The 18,255-nt window shown below is 60.0% G+C and overlaps 1 protein-coding gene across 5 annotated transcripts in view; it reads right to left on the bottom strand.

Moving 5' to 3' along the window:
• Positions 1-18,255, bottom strand: part of CASKIN1 (CASK interacting protein 1) — a 181,177-nt gene that overhangs the window by 21,017 nt on the left and 141,905 nt on the right. For 3 of the 5 annotated variants that reach the window (XM_075133371.1, XM_075133373.1, XM_075117558.1), the window contains exons 11-14: positions 11,864-12,082; positions 3,240-3,347; positions 2,827-2,945; positions 1,645-1,732 (exon numbers count right to left, since the gene is read on the bottom strand). In XM_075133371.1, the coding sequence (XP_074989472.1) occupies positions 1,645-1,732; positions 2,827-2,945; positions 3,240-3,347; positions 11,864-12,082 (534 nt within the window). The remainder of the gene's footprint in view (positions 1-1,644; positions 1,733-2,826; positions 2,946-3,239; positions 3,348-11,863; positions 12,083-18,255) is intronic. The other 2 variants (XM_075133372.1, XM_048865856.2) reach the window with 2 other exon arrangements.

Here is an 18,255-nt window from a genome sequence, read left to right as displayed (position 1 = left end):
CCCTCTGCTCAGCACACCCAGCCTAGGTCTTTCCTCAGCGGCGAGCTCCAGGTCCAGAGGAGGGAGCGGCTTGGACCCACAGGGATTACGGCATTCGGCTTAGGGCTGCTCCCCCCTCCCCCTGCCTGCCAGCAGCCGGCCGTGGGAGCCTGGCTAAGTGACTGGCTCCCGGGGCCTGGCTGAGAACTCACACCGCTCGGTCTCATGGTTTAGTGACGGGCGTTTGTGCTTTCCCGGCTCGAGCTGTTTGACACAATGCTGCCGGCTGGGCCAAGTTCCCAGCCCCTGGGTGAGTTCCCAGCCCTCCGGGGAGCCTGCAGCCCAAGGTAAACACTTTTCAATCGGGCTGGTAAAATGGATGCAACCAGCATGGAGGTGAGCAGCAACCCCCCCCCACCTACCAATCATCCCCCCCCACCACATACACACACACACACACCAACCATCCCCCACCCCAACTGTACACACGCACACACCATGCACACATACCTCAACCACACACGCACACACCCAACCACACCCCCCCAACCCCTCCACCCATTATACTCACCCCAACCCCCCATCCACACCAATCGTATAGACACACACCACCATGCCACACACACCAATCACATGCACACGCTCACACCAATCAATCACACACACACCTCAACCCCCCACACACATGCAACCCCCCACACACACACTGCCTTCCACACACATACACCAACTATACACACACCCCACATGCCCCAGCCCCCCATGCATGCACACACAGCCCACACACCAATCACACACACACACACACACACACATCAACCACAGGGCACACAGCCACCAATCACACACACATGCACACCCCAACCATGCACCTCCCCAACACCCATCCCACGCACACACATACCCCACATACTACACACACTCACGCACAAATCACACACACACAACCACCAGTCATACACACACCCCACCCCCAACCCCACACGGACACACACACACCCCACACCAATCACACACGCACCTCAATCATGCACGTGCACACACCGATCACACACACACACACACACTCCACACCAATCACACACGCACCTCAATCATGCACGTGCACACACCGATCACACACACACAAACACCAGTCATACACACACCCCACCCCCAACCCCACACGGACACACACACCCCCCACACCAATCACACACGCACCTCAATCATGCACACGCACACACCGATCACACACACACACACTCTACACCAATCACACACACACCTCAATCATGCACGTGCACACACCGATCACACACACACACACTCCACACACAATGCTGCTTTGGCACGCAGGGACCAGCGACCAACAGATGGCCCTGGCAGCAGCGCCGAGCCTGCAGGCCGCGGGCAGCACCTCGCTCCCTCGGTTGGCCTGGAGCATGGCCAGACCAACAGCCTGGAGGTGGAGCACACACCAGGATGCACCCTCGCCCTCCCCAGCCCCCTGGCCCCCGACTAACCGAAGCAGGAGAAGGCCTGGCAGCAGCAGAAAGGCGAGAGCGTCATTTTACCCACGCACTTTCCTCTTGGGCAACAGGAGCAAAAAAATCAACGCCAAACCCTCGTAGGTACCAAGGGTCAGCCCTGCTCCGAGCGGCCAGGCAGCCACCAGCCACGCACCTGCAGGCGCCTCCAGGGCCTTGGCCGGCGCATCACCCACCACAGACTCTTGCACCGATGCCTTCTGGGACAGGACCGTCGCCAGCAGCTGAAAAAATACACCACCAAGGGTAAAAAATGGGGGGGGGGGGCCGTCAGGAGCCAGAGACTGTGTTGCTAACGCTGCGGCAGCCGGAGCCGGAGGCGCGGGTGGGCAGGGAGGGGCGCAGCGGATTTTGGATGCAGCAGGGAGTGAGTGAGAACACAGCTCACAGCACAGATGGTGCTTCGCCTCCAGCAAGGGATGGCAGGAGCCGCAGCTCCATCCGGGACACCCCAATTCCAGCCTCACGCACACCTAGCCCCAGCCCCCCGTAGCCATGGGGAGCAGCGGGGGGCGGGGGGGGGGGGGCTCGGCCTGATTAGCCAGGAAGAGGAGCAGAGCATGGCCCCCTGGCCTGGTGGTTCCAGAGCACCGGGAGGAGGGCAGGCGTCTGGAGCCAGGGGCTGTGTGGCTGAGTAGGGGCAGCAGAGCCCAGCCAGCTGCAGCAGCAGCCTGGGGACCCTCTGCCCCATGGAGGAGGTGCAGGGGAGGGAAGGACAGAGCAGCCCGCAAAGGATGGATCTCCTACCCCCAAAGTCAGCCCTGGTGCCACTCCCAGTGGACAGCCTCAGAGAAGGGCAGGGTCTGCCGGTCCCGCCCCAGGCAGGCCAGTGGGGTGGAGGGCCAGAATGGCGCTGGAGTGCCCAAAGCCCATTAGGGGACAGACAGAGCTGCGACAGAGCAGACAGAGCTGCGCCCGACCCCCAGGCCCACAGCGGGCTGCAGCAGAGAGCAATGGATGTGCAGGGCCTAGCGTCTGCCCTGTCATCCCACTCCCTGCTGGGCTGGGGACCCAAACACAGCAGCCCGGCAGCGGGCGGAGGGCAGGAAAAACCAGCCCCGGGCAGGCCTGACTGAGCGAAGGGCAGGAATGTGCCCAGCGTACATGGAGCAGAGCACGGGGCGGGCCAGAGGGCTGGAGCGCTCTGGGCCATCTGGCACCTGGGGAGGGACTGGCTGGTCTCGTTACACCAGGTGCATATGCTGAGAGCGTCTCCATGGTAGGGGAGGACGGGAGATCACCTCACTCCACTGCCGGCTCCCTGCGGGGACAGGGGCCAAGGGTCACCTGCTGCCTAAGCATACCCAGCTGCCCTTACCTTGACCCCTTCGGAGCCAGCATGCAGGGCATGGCTGCCACTTCCCGTACTCTGCCCGCTCCCCGAGCTCCGGGCACTGGCCACGCTCCCCGTGCTCCCCAGGCTGCTGCGGTCCCCACCTGCCAACGGGGAGGGAGAGTTAGGTGGCGGGCGATGGCAGGGCACTTCTCCGCACGCCACGGAGAACCCCTGCTGCGGGCGTGGCCTGGCTTTGAGGCCCCAGCAGCAGCTTCACACTGGTGTTTCGGAGCCTCCCGTCGGCTGACGAGTGCCACCCCAGGCGAGTCCAGGAGAACACCAGCCTGCCACCAGGCAGCAGTAGCCGTCAGCGTGGGGCTGGAGAAGCAGCTCCCAGGACGCGGGATCCGGTGACGAGCCCGCGTACGCACAGACTGATGCGAAGGCGGCTGTACCTGCAAAGGGTTTGCGCAGCACCCAGATTTCTTCCACAGGAGCCGGCATGGCAGCGGATCCGCCCTGCGACGGCGACAGATGCGACGGGCTGTCAGACCCTCGGGACCCTTTGGAGCAGAGCAAAGAGAGCGGCGGTGAGAAGGGGTGTAGCAGCGGGGACCAGGGCAGTCTCACCCAGACACGCACCCGGGAGGCAGGGATAACTATGCAAGCAAGAATCAGGCTAGGGGTAACAAGGTTAGTCCGATCAGGGAGCATGAGGCCCTCTTCTAGCAGTTGAGGTGTGAACGCCAAGGGAGGAGAAACAAAGCAGTTTCTCCTCCCTCCTCCCTTGGCGTTCACACCTCATCCTCCCTGAGCAGACTAACCTCCTTATCCCTAGCCTGATTCGTGCTTGCATGGTTATCCCTGCCTCTGGGAATTTCCACTACATGCATCCGACGAAGTGGGTATTCACCCACGAAAGCTTGTGCTCCACTACGTCTGTTAGTCTATAAGGTGCCCCAGGACTCTTTGCCAATCTCAGGCTGGCATCACTGTGGTGACCAAAGGAGTCTGGCTGGGCATAGCACGGAACCACTGCACCGCCCCTCTGCCCCCTTCTGCTGACCAACCCCACTGGCCTCCTGGGGGCAGCCTCCCAGCCTCGGTAGTGCCAGGCACTGCGCCCATGGGCATCACAGGCCCAGGGAGGAGATGCGGCCTTGGCATGAAGTTCCAGGGCAGCTGGGACCCACTGCATTGGAAGACCACAACGTGGTCTGCAACCGCTCCTCTCCCCACCACACAGCACTGGTGCCCTCCCTGCTGACCAGAGGGCAGGGGTCCCCGGGACTCGCACAGAACAGCAAGGCAACCAGCCTCTCTGGTTATTTTAAGTCCGTTGCTTAGGGAGAGCGCGCCCAGCCCCGGCGGCCGAGCGGGTACTGGACCCTCTATCACACCTTGGCCAACACGCAGGGAACACATTTGTAAGGACCCCTTGGGAGCTATCCACACGCAACAGCCCCTCAGCAAAGCTAACCCCTCACTCAGCAAGGGGTACAAGACGAGACTCAGCCAATAATGGCAGGCGTGTGCCGAACAGACGCGCAGCTGGTAAACCACTGCTGAGTCTACACTCCCAGTGGTTATTTCCTCAGTCGCCGGTGGGCCCCACTCTGAGCTCAGCCCCAGGGGTGCATGAGGGAGAAACGCATGGAGGAGGGGGTTCCCCGGGGCTGTGGGGAGCACGGCAGGGTGCAGCCGGCTGCAATGGGGCTGCACACAGAGGCAATGCAGCGCAGTCCCCAGCCCCGTTACTGGCTCCCAGGCTACACTCTGCAGGCGTCCGAGACGGGCCATGGGAAAGGGGCTGACGGTGCCCCGGGCAGCGTTTTTACATGGGGAGAGGATGAGGAGCCGTCGAGTAGCAGGAATCAGACCCAAGGCGGGCGCCTCCTGGGCCGTGCCTGCTCCAGAACGTTTCATACCCGGTTCTCAGCCACGGGGCAGCTGCCACCGCCAGCCCCACAACATATGTTCGGGGGAGGGGGGCACAGGCATTTGGAACTGGGAATGACGCTAGCTGGGTGAATGGCCCACAAGGGACCCGAGACCTCTGTCCCATCACTACGAGCCACCGTGCTAGAATTCACCAGCCGCAGCTCTGCGGCGACCCCTCGGCCAGACAAACGGGGGCTGACACGGCCCAGCCCTAGCCCGGCTCCCTGCCACGCTTCCCCCCCCCCCCCCCCCGGAGCAGCAAACACCTGTGGAAGTAGGACTCTCCCCACCCTCGGACATTCACTGGTCACCCCGGAGCCAGAGCCCGTGTCCCCCCACAGCTGGTGGGAAGCTGCTGCCAGGTCGGATTTGGGAGAAGGCAGCTCAGCATCACTGCAGGGACGACGGAGCTTAATGGTCTCACCAAGCCAGCCTCCTGGCACGGCAAGGAGACGGGAGAGAGACAGACGTCGAAGGCTGGAGTCTCTCGCGAACTGTATCCTGACTAGCACATAGCCAGCGGGCCGGGCCATTGCTCGGGGACGCACAGACCCTTTCCAGAATTGGGAACCTTGCTACAGACCCTGCCCCCTCCCCCTGGGCCAGGCTTGGTCTGCACTGGGGGCTCCAGGCTGGGCAGGGGGCTGCCCTGACCCTCACACACTTTGCTAGACGGGCAGAGCCGCTATTTGCACTGGTGGAGCTGAGCCCTGTGTGCTCTCGGGGTGGGCACCACTGGGAGAGGCCTTGGAGAGGAGCTGGGGAGCCCCGCTGGGGCCTGGCCCCTCCACCACAGAGAGCAGGGTGGTCAGTGAATGGCAGCAAAGCCCATTGCCCTGGCGGCCCTCCGAGCACTGAGCGAGCCCGACACCTGGCCAGGGAGCCTCAGGACTTGTGAATTCCCCATACAGAGGCTCGGAAGGCGGCTGCAATGGGCTGAGGGAGGGTGCCAGCCGGGACATCTCTGCAGGCCAGCTGCCAGCGCTCTTCCCAATGCTCTGAGCTGCTTGACTTTGCTTAGGGGATGGGATGCCAGTGCCCCCAAAGTAAAGGGGGGCTGGACCCTGCTTGTGGTTGGCCAGGGCAGCAGGGCCCCGGTCCCCCGGGATGGGCTTTGAATAAGCGCAGCAAGTCACGACCCAGTGACCTCAGTGCTGCCCCCCCGACTCACATGAAGCAGCCCCTCCCTGACTGCAGGTGTAACTCACACGCCTCGGAGGGGTGGGGGAGGTCTGTCCCCTCTAGTGGCACCGAGACCACTTAAGGAGAGTTAAATGAGTCTGCTCTACAGCCCTAGCTAACAGGGCTGTAGACTCGTGCACTAAGCTCCAGAGCTCCCCGGTTCAATCCCGAAGCCCGGGGTCTGTCGGTGTTACACATGGACTGCCCATGGAGGCAGGCACATGCCCGTGCACATAGGGGGAGCTGAATCCAGCCCTTAGGGAATGTCTGGGAAAACACGGACCTAGGAGCCATTGGGAAGTGACAACACAAGGCCCCAAGTTCCTCATCCGCTGGCCTTCCCTGAGACCTGTGTTTATTGCACCTGGGGAGTCGCTCCCTACGCTTTCCAAGGCCCAGTCAGCAACTCGCTCGGCAGTTCCATGGTCTTAGAAGCCTGGAAACCCCCCCTTGCCTCTAGCCCTGGGTCTGAGGGAGCGGAAGGGAAGGCAGCTCTCTTTGCGCACAGATGATGTCAAAGCGCCCAACTCTGGGCCCCACGCTGTGATGTTTGCTGGAGAGCCGGGAGAGGGGAGCCCACCCATGTTATGTAAAGTGAGCCCCACTTGGGGTCTGCAAACAGATCTCTCAGCAGCAAGCGAAGAGATTTAACAAATGGGTCACACTGGCGCAGAGAATTTCCGCTGGATTTGAAGGAGTTTCAAAGTGGGTCACGCTGGGGGCGTGCTCCGCCACTGAGGAAAGCAGCCCTGTGCAGGCAGCGTTCGGCTCTCAGGAGGGTTAAAACAGGCAGAGCCATTTCCCCGCGTGCAGGGCCACACAACGAGGGGTTTGCAGATTGCACCAGAGAAACAGCTCAACCCAACTGCACAAAGACTCAACGCAGCCATTTCCCTGGAGATTCCTGTAAACAAACATGCATTTCTTATCCCCCTGCCAACCCCCGCGCCAGGAAAACCAGAGTTAAAGGGAAGTGGCTCAGCAAACTCTTTCCTCGCACCTGAAAGAGAAACAGAAAAGCTGGTTGAAAAAGGAAATGGAGAAAACTGGAGATTACTCAGCATGCCCCTGGCCTGGCAATGCTCCAAACCAGCTGGAGAGAGACTGCCAGCTCCCAGGGGGAAGGGGAAGGTTTGTTAAGAGACCCACGGGTATGATGCTGATGCACCAGAATTTAAACCTTTCATCTGCTCCTGTCTCTATTAGCCCTCTGAAAGGAACAAACACCCCTGTCATTCGTTTCCAGATGGGGTCAGGGGCCTGACAGCCTGCTTCTTGGAATGCCCAGGAGCTGGAAAACCCAACTGTGGCTGGCTATAGCCATAGACAGGGCTCTGCCAGACCCATGGACTAAGTGCATGAGACTAGAAGCAATGAAACCGGCAGCCCAGCCCGGGGGGAAGTCTCCTGCCTGACCCCCGCAGTAGAGCCCTTGGGCATTTCATCCTAGCTGGTGTCATTGCAGATGCTATCTGTATGCATTAAACCACTTCAGCTTGCACACAGGCTGCGGCGCAGGGGAGCTTGTGCAGGATGATAGAGCCACTGCAAGGGCTGGAAGCTGAAAAGAGAGGACCACGGCCTTTAACGAGATGGAACTTGTCTGCTCTGCATTAGGCAGGACTTCATCAGCACTCAGGCAGGCCAGCAGGGCGGAATAATGCCCAGTGGAAGGAGACGGCGAAGAGGGAAGTGCAATCTGCCTGAGATTAAACAGAGGGGAAACGACAGGCAGCCCCCTAGGCATGCACCCACCCAGCTAAGGTTTGGCACATTGACCTTTCCTCCACATTATTTTATGGCGAGGCCTTTCTGCATTGCCTCCCTCCATACCAAGCAGCATCGCAGCCTCCGTGCCTTGGTTCTTCCCCAGTGAATTCAGTGACGGACTGACAGACGTCCTCCGTGCACAGAGCAGACGCGTCACCCCCCCATTCCCTGGGCACATTCGGTCCTGGATCTCTCTGTGGGTTAATGTTCAACCAGAGGGTGAATTTCTGGAGTCATCTCAGGACTGGCCAGAGACATGACACGTAAGGCACCAACAGCTGCCGGCATCCCTGCCACCCTGGAGCACGCACCATGTCTGCACATCAGGCACAGTTGAGATGACGGGACAGGCTGGGGGGGCAGATCAGTGAGACATCCAGTGATGGGGGGAAATGAAACATGAGCAGTGAGTGGTGGCTGGGCCCCGATATTAAATATCTGTTCCCCCGGTAGGTGCTTACAGACTGTAATCAAGTCACCCCTTAACCCTCCCTTTGCTAAGCTAGATGGAGCTCCTGGAGTCTGTCACTAGAAGGCAGGTTTTCTAATCCTTTAAACATTCCCGTGGCTCTTCTCGGAGCCCTCTCCAATTCATCAGCTGCCTCCTTGAACTGTGGCCTCCAGAACTGGCCCCGGGATTCCAGCCGCGGCCGAACGTGGGGATAAAAGGACCTCTGCTAGGTTCAGCCACAGCTAACCCAGCTGGGCACAGCTAACTCGGCCTGGCACAGCAGCAGGAAGCTCACAGCCGGGAACATCCCCGAGAGCGGCAGGGAGAGGATCTAACAAGCCGCCCCCCTCCCGAGCTTCCCCGCTGGGCATGGCACATGTTGCCTGCGCAGAGAAGAGGCTGTTCGAGTGCCACCATCTCACAAACCAACCAGGCAGATTAGATGCAGGTAAAGAGTTTAACTGGCCAAAGAGAAGGGGCATGAATATGCTGCTACTGCGCCCGACAGCCACGCTGCCTCCAGCGGGGAGCCAGCCAGCCCCTAGGAGAGCTATGCAGAGCGGGCGCGGGAAGTGCTTGCAGGGGAGAGCTGCACGGCAGTGCCCTGGCATGGCGCTAGGGGGCGCTCTTCTGCTGGAATAGCTACTTTAAGGAGACATCAAAATGAGGTCTGGACTCTCTGTGTGTATCAAAGATCCCGTGGCACAGGTGCTAGACTCATGCCCCAGGCACTCTCCAGCGGGGGAAATGACACATGCCCTGCCTAGAACTGCTCCTACCATTTCAGCTCGAGCTTGGGGGTCTCCAGTTCCTCTCCTCACCATCTGCAGGGTCACAGGTACGCAGCCAGCTCGCCGCAGCCACGATCCCCGGGCAGCCTCCGTGCAGCGGACACAAAGGCACGGCCCAGCTTGCACAGAGAAGCAAGTGCCACCAACCCAGGGGGAATTTCGCTCTGCAGAAGAGACCGACGCACTGGAGTGGGATCAGTGCTCACCAGCACAGCTTTCGGGGAACCCTCCGAACCCCGGGGAGCACCTCCAGCAGCCCAGCACTGCCTGCCCAAGGGGAAAGGGCAACCTACTGCCCGGAGCCTCCCATGCAAGAGCCAGCCCCACTTAGCCAGCGTGCCCAGGCTCCCAGCACTAGGTGATGCATACAGAGCAGCTGGAGCCTTGTGTTCTGGGTCTGTACAGCGCCGGGCACAGCGGGGCCCTGGTCCGTGACGGGGGCTCTAGGCGTTATGGTGATACACATACTAAGTACCAGAATCCTCCCAAGATAGCCACAGATCTGGCAACAACTGGCATAAGAAGCAAACCCAGAATCCAACTCCTGAGCACGCCAGCCAAACGCTCCACAGCCTTACCCTGCTGCCCACAGCTCCACCAGCCTGTCTGGCCCCAGAGGAACTTCTCCAGCACAGCACTGACGGCTCTCCCACCACCCCTACATCCTCACTGCCCGGGACATCCCAGTGCCACGCCAATCCGCCGCTGCAGCTCCTTGGGCCCAACTAGCCCAAGTCAATGCTGCTCTAAGTGGGTACCAAGCCAGCTCCAGATCAGAAGAGTATCAAGGTACATTTCTGTTCACCTTTGCACCCCACCTCCCCAGTCTCGGGCCCCTTATGTCTCAAATTACTTCACCAGACTGTCAAGAGTTGCTTCCTGCTTCGCTGTTCAAACATTCACTTGAAGGCTCTCTGGAAAAAGAACTAGCAGCCCATTGGTAACAAGGAGAGATCCCACAGTCCAGTTGGCTTTCCCTTTATTGCTGCCAAGTCCCCTGCCATGCACCCTACAGTGCAGCAAGGACACTGCTGGGCAAGTCCCCACACACGCTGTCCTGGCAGCAATGTGGAGAGTGGGGAGCTGTGCAGCTCAGGAGGGGCATGACAATGGTCTCAGAGCAGCAATGCAGGCCCTGTGACATTATCACATGCTTGCAGTGAGCCAACTCTTGCAGTATTTGGTGTCTATCTTAAAGACCCAGCTCCTGGAGTCACAGAATTCTGGGAGAGTCTCAGCTTCCGCTTTTCTCACAGCCCTTGTCGTTGCAGAGAAAAGCCTGGAAATGTGACCTGAGTGTGCCCCGAGGCCTTTGAAACCAGAAAGCAAAGAACCCCCCACATTAATTATCAGCATCATTCAATCTCTCGATTGCAAGCCAATCTGGTGATTTGGGGGACCTGCCTCTGGATTCTTAACAGTAGGGGTTAGCCGTAGTGCCCATTTATTCTTGTCTCTCACAGCAGACTGTCAGCAGAGAACTCCCCATTCCCTCCCCGGGTCACTAGTGACCCTGCAGATTGCTCCAGCCCGAAGAGTCAGAACAGCCCCCATTGTGTACATCCCTCTCCTCATGAGTTTCTGTGACTCTGGGCGCTTCCCTCAGCCAGGGCCGTGAAAGCGGACAGTCAGCTTCGCCGCCTGGCTCTCCTGCTGAGCTAGCCCAGTCCTGGTGCCTTTGGCTTCTCGGCACTGAAAACAGAAGAGTTTGAACCAATCTTTGTTTTGTTTTCAGCTATAACATCATGTTTAGAACTTGGCTTCCGCAACACCTTTCACAGTTACAAGGTCTACACCTTGGGGCCAATTCTTGCTGACGATGGGCCCGATTCTCCACTGCCAGGCCCCTTGTGTGTTCCTTACACCCCAGTGCAAGGTGGGTGCAGAACAGACAGGCAGTGTCTGACACTGGTTTGGCACAAGGAGCAGGAGGATGGCACACCAGGCCCAACGGCTGCAATGTAGAAGTCTCCAGGGCTCGATGTTTTTGGTTGTAATTAGACAAGCGCTTTAAATGTTTAGCATGGCTCTTAATTAGGAGAAGCTCCAGGAGCCCAAGCATTTGCTGTGCTGGGCAGCCCGCGACACACACCGATGCTGTCTCGTCGAGGGGCTGCCTGTCTGGCATTCAGATGAGTGGCTGGCACTGCGTGTACCGGGGAGCTGCTGCGGTATTAGACACAGTGCTAGGCTGCCTGGCAGCAGATGGGGAGGAAAGGAGGCAGAGAGTCAAACCAGCAAGGAACAAATCGGGGTCCGCACACCTACCCTCAGCTGGTCCCACTGAGCCAGCGGACCCAAGGCAGAGGACAGCCCCACCTGCTTGGTTGTTGTGGCATCAAACAGGCTCCGAACATCAGCCCTGCCCAGGACCCCCTGTGTGCCAGGGCCCTCTCCATGAAACAACTGCCCGTGACCCTACTGCATCTGGGCAGCAGCTTGGCAGGGAACCACAGCAGCTGCACCTAAGACCTCAACTGTACCAGTAGCCTCCAGCTGGCTACAGAGTGCTGTTTCCCACCATGGCACTTTGACCACCCATTGCAAGACTGGGGGTTGGCACCTGGTGGAGTCAGAATGAGGAGAGCATTCTGCAGGGATGCCCCCTCTCTGGCCCTGCCTGCAGACGCATGTCACGGTTCTTTATAGGGCAGAGTGCCGACTGAATGGGCCGAGGGCGGTGACTGCGGACGGCAGCCACCCTCCGGCTAGGGAGTTCTGCAGCCCGAAGGACCATTCGGGGCACGCCCCCAGCGTGGTCAGGGAGTGACCATAATACATCCATCATGCCACACTCATGCCACAGCCACTCTGGAAAGGAAAGGGGGGGCTGGGCAGACACCCCCGCTCGCACACGCACCAAAGCAAACCAAGGGGGAGGGGAAGGCAACCCAAACAAGGAACACAAACCAAATGAAAACCCATGAAGCGAGCGGTGAACTACCTGGTCCATAAGGCAGCTCCTCTGCAGTGCTATGGGGGAGCCTGTGATAGCCAAAGGAACTGAAAAGAGGCAGATGGGAATGTGGTGGAGGAGGTGGAGGTGGAGGCAAGAAATGGAACGGATGGGACGAGGAGTCACCGTTAAGCACAGCCGCCCTGGGAGCTGGGAGCGGGATCTTTTGGTAGTGGTGGGGAATGGTGACTGCGCCCCACGGACCTGCTAATAAAAACATAACAAGAGACAAAATGAAAAAGAAGCAAATAATCAAGAGACACGTAAAGCCACCAAAACCAACTGGCCAAAACGGAAGCCAAGCCAAGCCAGGAAGGAGCGCCGCGTCGCACCCGGACCCCTCGGGAATCCAGCCCCTCCGGGCTGCAGGGACTGGACCCAACCCCAGAGGGCAGATTCCAGCTCCCCGCCGTGAGAGCCTCCCCGGTGCCGGCCGGCTGGAAACCAACAGGCCACAGAACTCCAGGCGGCCTCTCTCCAAACCCAAATGGAACAGCAGTGCCTGGACCACACGGTCGCCAGCTGGCAGAGACCAGAACCCGCTGGGCCAAGCACTCTGCCCCTCGGCTACAGGACAGGCAACGAGCGCCATCAGGGCCCGAGGCTCAGCGGGATTTCCCCTTGACGCATGCCTGACCTTGCAACCAGTGGCGGGCAGCAGTGTGCGGACTCCCACTACCACCTCCCAGCCGGAGCTGGGGAGGCAAATCGCTCGCGCTGACCCCGGCCCTGTCCCTGGGAGCGACACCAGCCACCCTCCAGAGCGGGACACGGCCATCACCACGGGACAAGGGGCTTGGGCACACACAACCTGCCCCTCCGCTGGGTACACCCAGGGACAGCCAGCGACTGGGGCAGGTGCAGGAGCCGCACGCTGGCTTCCCGCTGCTAGAATAACCTCCGGGATTAAGAAGTGTGAGCCGTCCAGCACTCAGCTCTACACGTAGCTCTGGAAACGAGACTCCAGATCCCGCACAAGCAGGCAGCAGCCTGGCCCGTCACAGCCCGACGCACACTCTGGGTCCAGCAAAAGCCACCTGATCATGTCCCCCCCATTCACACCCCAGGAAGAACTCTCCCTCCTCTGCTCCCTGCACAAACACCCCAGCCCCTGGCCTCCTGACACCTGGTTCCCTGGGCCAGCCATTGAAGCTGGTGTGTTTTCCATCCTTTGGGAGCAGGTCTCAGTGCTCCAGGGGTGTGCTGGGGAGGGGCCCCATTTGCCTCTTTCGTCCAAGCCAGGGGAGGCACCTGGAGGACTGAGAGGGCGCTTTGATCAGAGGGGGCATGAAGGCCCCAGCACTGCATGCAGCACCGCAAACATGCAACCCCCAAGGTCTATCGTAGGACCCTGGCAGCTGCCACTCCAAGGCCCTGGCTGGCACCAAGGCTCAGAGCCCAGAACGGAACAGCGAGAGGCCGAAGATTTACAGCTCATGGGATTACTTTCCTTGCAGTGCCAAATGAAAAACACCCACAGCTCTCCACGAAGAGCGGGACGGATCTGCGTCTCCACCAGGGAAACAGCCCCTGAGCCACGGCTGGGGGGGGTCTCATTGCTTTGAGGAACCCGCCTGCTTTCTGCAGCTTGCCAAACTAAAGACAAATCTCCTGGTCTCCCTGAGCTGCAGTGATAACCACAGCTCTGGCACAAACTGATGTTCATAGAATCATAGAATATCCGGGTTGGAAGGGACCTCAGGAGGTCATCTAGTCCAACCGCCCGCTCAAAGCAGGACCAATCCTCAATTTTTGCCCCAGATCCCCTAAATGGCCCCCTCAAGGACTGAACTCACAACCCTGGGTTTAGCAGGCCAAGGCTCAAACCACTGAGCTATCCCTCCCCCGCACATTCTTTCGGCGCATTTCTGTGCCCTGGTGCCATCAGCCAGTGTTGGAAAAATCGCCCCATAACAGAGCCTCTCCCTGCCTTGCTCTCTTCAGACGGCCAAAGAATGAAAGGTTACCCAGGTCTGGCTCATTTCAGCTCTAACGTGAAGGCTGCCACCCCCTGGGTGTGCCCCATGACCGCCAGCTGGGCTAAGACCCCACAGTGACCGCGGAGCCAGGTTAGAACTCGACAGCAGATGGGATCCAGTCACCGCGTCGCTGGACGCCACCCCCATGACCGTGCCACTGGGCCGAGCCTGGGCCCGCTCCCTGCAGCAGTCCTTGGATCCTGCTACCGGGACGGTGCAGAGCCTGTGGTCCAGCGGCTCCTCAGCTAACGCGCCACGTCACCGCAGCTCAGCCAAAGGCATGCAGCGATCCACGGGACCACCCTGGCTGAATCGCTCCCTGCCCGCTCCTTGGGCTTTCAAGTGTGGCTCTCTGAACAGCGACGCGGAGTCGGCAGCACCGTGCACTTGGTCTCCCAGGACTCCGGGGCAGAGGGATTCAGGTTACCAATCAGGAGATGGCTTTTCTAGCCAACAGCCCTGCAAAGAGCCTGGGATCTGAGCGCCAGGCCGGGCTGTGCCCGCAGTGCGCCTCATCCCCAAGGACAAAGGACAAGGCCCCTGCCTTAGGAATTCCACGTGGCCCCATTGCCTTGCCCAGGTTTGCCCTGGTGCAGCCAGTCAGGGCTTGACTCTGCCGGCAAAGCAAAAGAGGGAATGGCTCCAGCTCACCCCGCCGGGGCCGCGCTTCCTCCCCCTCCCCGCCTTGCACTCAGGTGACCCAGGTGGAAAAGACGACAAAAGGTGGAAGGCAGGGGAGAATGAGGGCCCCAGGGCGGGTTAGCAGGGCTGGCTCGGGGGAAAGCGTCTCGATTTGTAAGCTGAGCCAATCGGATCTGACACCCCTGAGGCCAAGGTGACCCGACACTCCGTTCTTAGAGCCACGTTCCAGAGCACAACAGCCTTCCCGGAGGATCTCTGGGCTCTGGCGCGTCTCCAAGGTGTGACGAAGTGGGACTGTTCTTAATGTTTCCTCTGAATAGTGTGGGGGTGCCTCAGTTTCCCCTAGGCAGTTCTTAAGTATCTAGGTGGTGGGGTAAGGGTGTATGATCATTGCAGAGCCCTAGAGGGCATGTGTGTGCAGGAGTCTGGACACAGAGAATGGCCGACACCCTGTTTCCTGGCAACTGATGGCCTGGGCCCTTCCCCCCTGCAAGGTGAGAGCTGAAGGGTTGGAGAACAAAGGAATCAGGTGACCTCCTGGCCCGGGAAAGGAACAAAGCCCAGAGGAGGAGGGGCTGGAGGGGTTTTTCAGTTTGGGGCTGGCTGGGACATGGAGTGAAGTGCAGACGTGGTTGTCTGGCTCACTGCCCCCCAGAATGGACCCAGCTGAGGGGTCCCGTTCTCTGCACCTGCAAGCTCTGTTTTAGACCATGTTCCTGTCGTTTAATAAACCTTCTGTTTTACTGGCTGGCTGAGAGTCACGTCTGACTGCGAAGTTGGGGTGCAGGACCCTCTGGCTTCCCCAGGAGCACCGCCTGAGCGGACTCGCTGTGGGAAGCGCACGGAGAGGCAGAGGATGCTGAATGCTCCGAGATCAGATCCAGGAAGGTGGAAGCTGTGTGAGCTGTGTGTCCTGAAGACAGGCTGCTCACAGAAAGGCGACTACCCCAGAGTCCTGACTGACTTCATGGGGAGCAGTTCCAGAGCATCGCCCAGGAACTCCGTGACAACTGGTGGCAGCGGTGGGATGTACTGCACCCCGTGGATGGCGCTTCCTGCAGTAAGTGACTGGGGAGCAGTAACACGAAGGGGGATTGCCGAGGACCAGGCCTGCTGAAGGCTCAGAAAGGAGCGGTTTCGGGGGGCGGTTAACCCCTGGGAGTGTGTGACCAGCGAGAAGTACTGTGCAGTAATGGGGTCCCCCTGGGGACTGCAGTGAGCAGTCTCAGGGGCGGAGGAGTCTGCAGCTCGACCCTGGCAAAGAGGTGGTGACCTTGAGAAGGGCTGGCACACTAGGGGTTCTCCCTGGAAACCGTGGGGAGCTGAGAACACACGGGCCTGTGAGTCCACAACAACTTGGGAGGAGCGGAGTGATGGCCTGTCACCGTCTCCTTAAGAAGGACATTGTAACCCTGTGCAGAAAGAGAGGGTTGAGCATTGGAAAGTTCACCAAAGCAGAGTTAATCGTGCAGCTGGAGGAGGATGACCGCTCTAAGGAACAGATTCCTGACCCCAACTGGGGCTATAGCAGGATCTGGGAGCAGCTGAAGCGGGAGCCAGGCATCGCCAAGACTCCTGTCCCCGACCAGACGAGGGTCTTCATGATCGGGTTCCCCATCGGGGGATCAAGACGGACAGGATTGCAGCTGAGTCTGAGAGAGCAAGAGGACCGTGGGAGACAGCGAGAGCCCGAGAAAGAGCTGCAGAAGCAGCAGCAGCATGAACTGGCGGTGGTGGGGCGGAGAGGCCTAGGGGACCTCCCCGGGGTGAGTGGGGATAGATCCCGGGGGGCCAGTTCCGCAGGGAACCTCGAGACTAAATTGCTGCCCCTGGTTAAGGAGGGGGGGGGTGTGGATGCCCACCTCACTGCCTTTGAGCAGGCTGGCGATTTGAACCAAGGGGACCCTGCGGAAAAGCCCCGGTGTCTAGCTCCCTTGCTGGGTCCCAAGGCCATAGACTCCGTCAGCCAGGTGGTTGGGGATGTGGACAGGCTCCCACTCCTGACCCCAACCTATATGTCTGTGTGGAGTTTCCTGGGGCCAGGCCCCCCGGACCTCCAGTGGGAGTAGAAGGTGATGGTCAATGGGGAGACATTCTTGGGGTGGCCAAAGGGCATGGGCTGCATAAACCTTCCCACATGCGGCCTGCGAGTGCTATCGACCACCCCTGACCTAAGGGAGGGCGTGAAACTGGAAGGGCCTGGTGTAACTCCTACCAAGGAATGGGAGAGATGCTGGGGCATCCATGGGAACGTTGGTGGCTTCGAACTTCCCCAGGTCACCGGCTAAAGTGACCCCGCTCAGTTCGATCTCGAAGGGGGGAGAGATGTGACGAAGTGGGACTGTTCTTAATGTTTCCTCTGAATAGTGTGGGGGTGCCTCAGTTTCCCCTAGGCAGTTCTTAAGTATCTAGGTGGTGGGGTAAGGGTGTATGATCATTGCAGAGCCCTAGAGGGCATGTGTGTGCAGGAGTCTGGACACAGAGAATGGCCGACACCCTGTTTCCTGGCAACTGATGGCCTGGGCCCTTCCCCCCTGCAAGGTGAGAGCTGAAGGGTTGGAGAACAAAGGAATCAGGTGACCTCCTGGCCCGGGAAAGGAACAAAGCCCAGAGGAGGAGGGGCTGGAGGGGTTTTTCAGTTTGGGGCTGGCTGGGACATGGAGTGAAGTGCAGACGTGGTTGTCTGGCTCACTGCCCCCCAGAATGGACCCAGCTGAGGGGTCCCGTTCTCTGCACCTGCAAGCTCTGTTTTAGACCATGTTCCTGTCGTCTAATAAACCTTCTGTTTTACTGGCTGGCTGAGAGTCACGTCTGACTGCGAAGTTGGGGTGCAGGACCCTCTGGCTTCCCCAGGAGCACCGCCTGAGCGGACTCGCTGTGGGAAGCGCACGGAGAGGCAGAGGATGCTGAATGCTCCGAGATCAGATCCAGGAAGGTGGAAGCTGTGTGAGCTGTGTGTCCTGAAGACAGGCTGCTCACAGAAAGGCGACTACCCCAGAGTCCTGACTGACTTCATGGGGAGCAGTTCCAGAGCATCGCCCAGGAACTCCGTGACACAAGGTCTGAGCTGACCTCTCTTCCGACACACTCGTTTTCACCCTGATGCAGCCCCTGCTGCCCAAGCCCGGAGCCAGCTTCCTCCACAGACCCAGGAGCCGCAAAAACCTCTCCCGACAGGTGACGCCGCAGACAGGTCAGGACCCTGGTCTGGGGGGAGCTGGTGAATGGTGAAAACTGGCCTGTGCGAGGCAGGGGCTCTGCTGTAGACCCCCCGATCCTATGGGCATGAGACACACAGGAATTGCAGCCAGAAACTCGACTGCCTGGGCAGCCAGCTCGCTGAGCAACTGGTGTCCACACACCCCTGGGGTGTGCCTAGGCATGGCCAGGGAGCTGCTCTCGCCCCCTGCGGGGTGTACCCCATCGCAGGGCGTGGGCTCCCCACCTAGGAAAAGCTGGGAGTCGCTCCAGAGCCATTCCACGGGTTGGCCAGCAGGGGGTGTGCAGGAGAAGCTCTTCCAGCCCCTCCCCAGCAGACCCCCTCTGCACCTGGCTAGCATGTGGCTTCTACCAGCTGCCCGGGCATCCGCTCCCGCCCCCCAGGTGCTCTCCCAGCCTGCCCCACCCCGCCAAACCCCACTGGGTGCTCTCCCCCCCCGTCTGCCCTGCCCTGTCCCCCCACCAAGCACAACCCCAGCCCTCTCTAGGAGCAGGGTGAGAACCCCAGAGCCGCCCCAGCTAGAACGAGACACGCTCCAG

Source organism: Caretta caretta, chromosome 10 (genome assembly GCF_965140235.1).
Source record: "Caretta caretta isolate rCarCar2 chromosome 10, rCarCar1.hap1, whole genome shotgun sequence".
Classification (NCBI taxonomy): Eukaryota; Metazoa; Chordata; order Testudines; family Cheloniidae; genus Caretta; species Caretta caretta.
The sequence above is the reverse complement of the archived record's forward strand: the minus strand, read 5'-3'. Positions and strand labels throughout refer to the sequence as shown.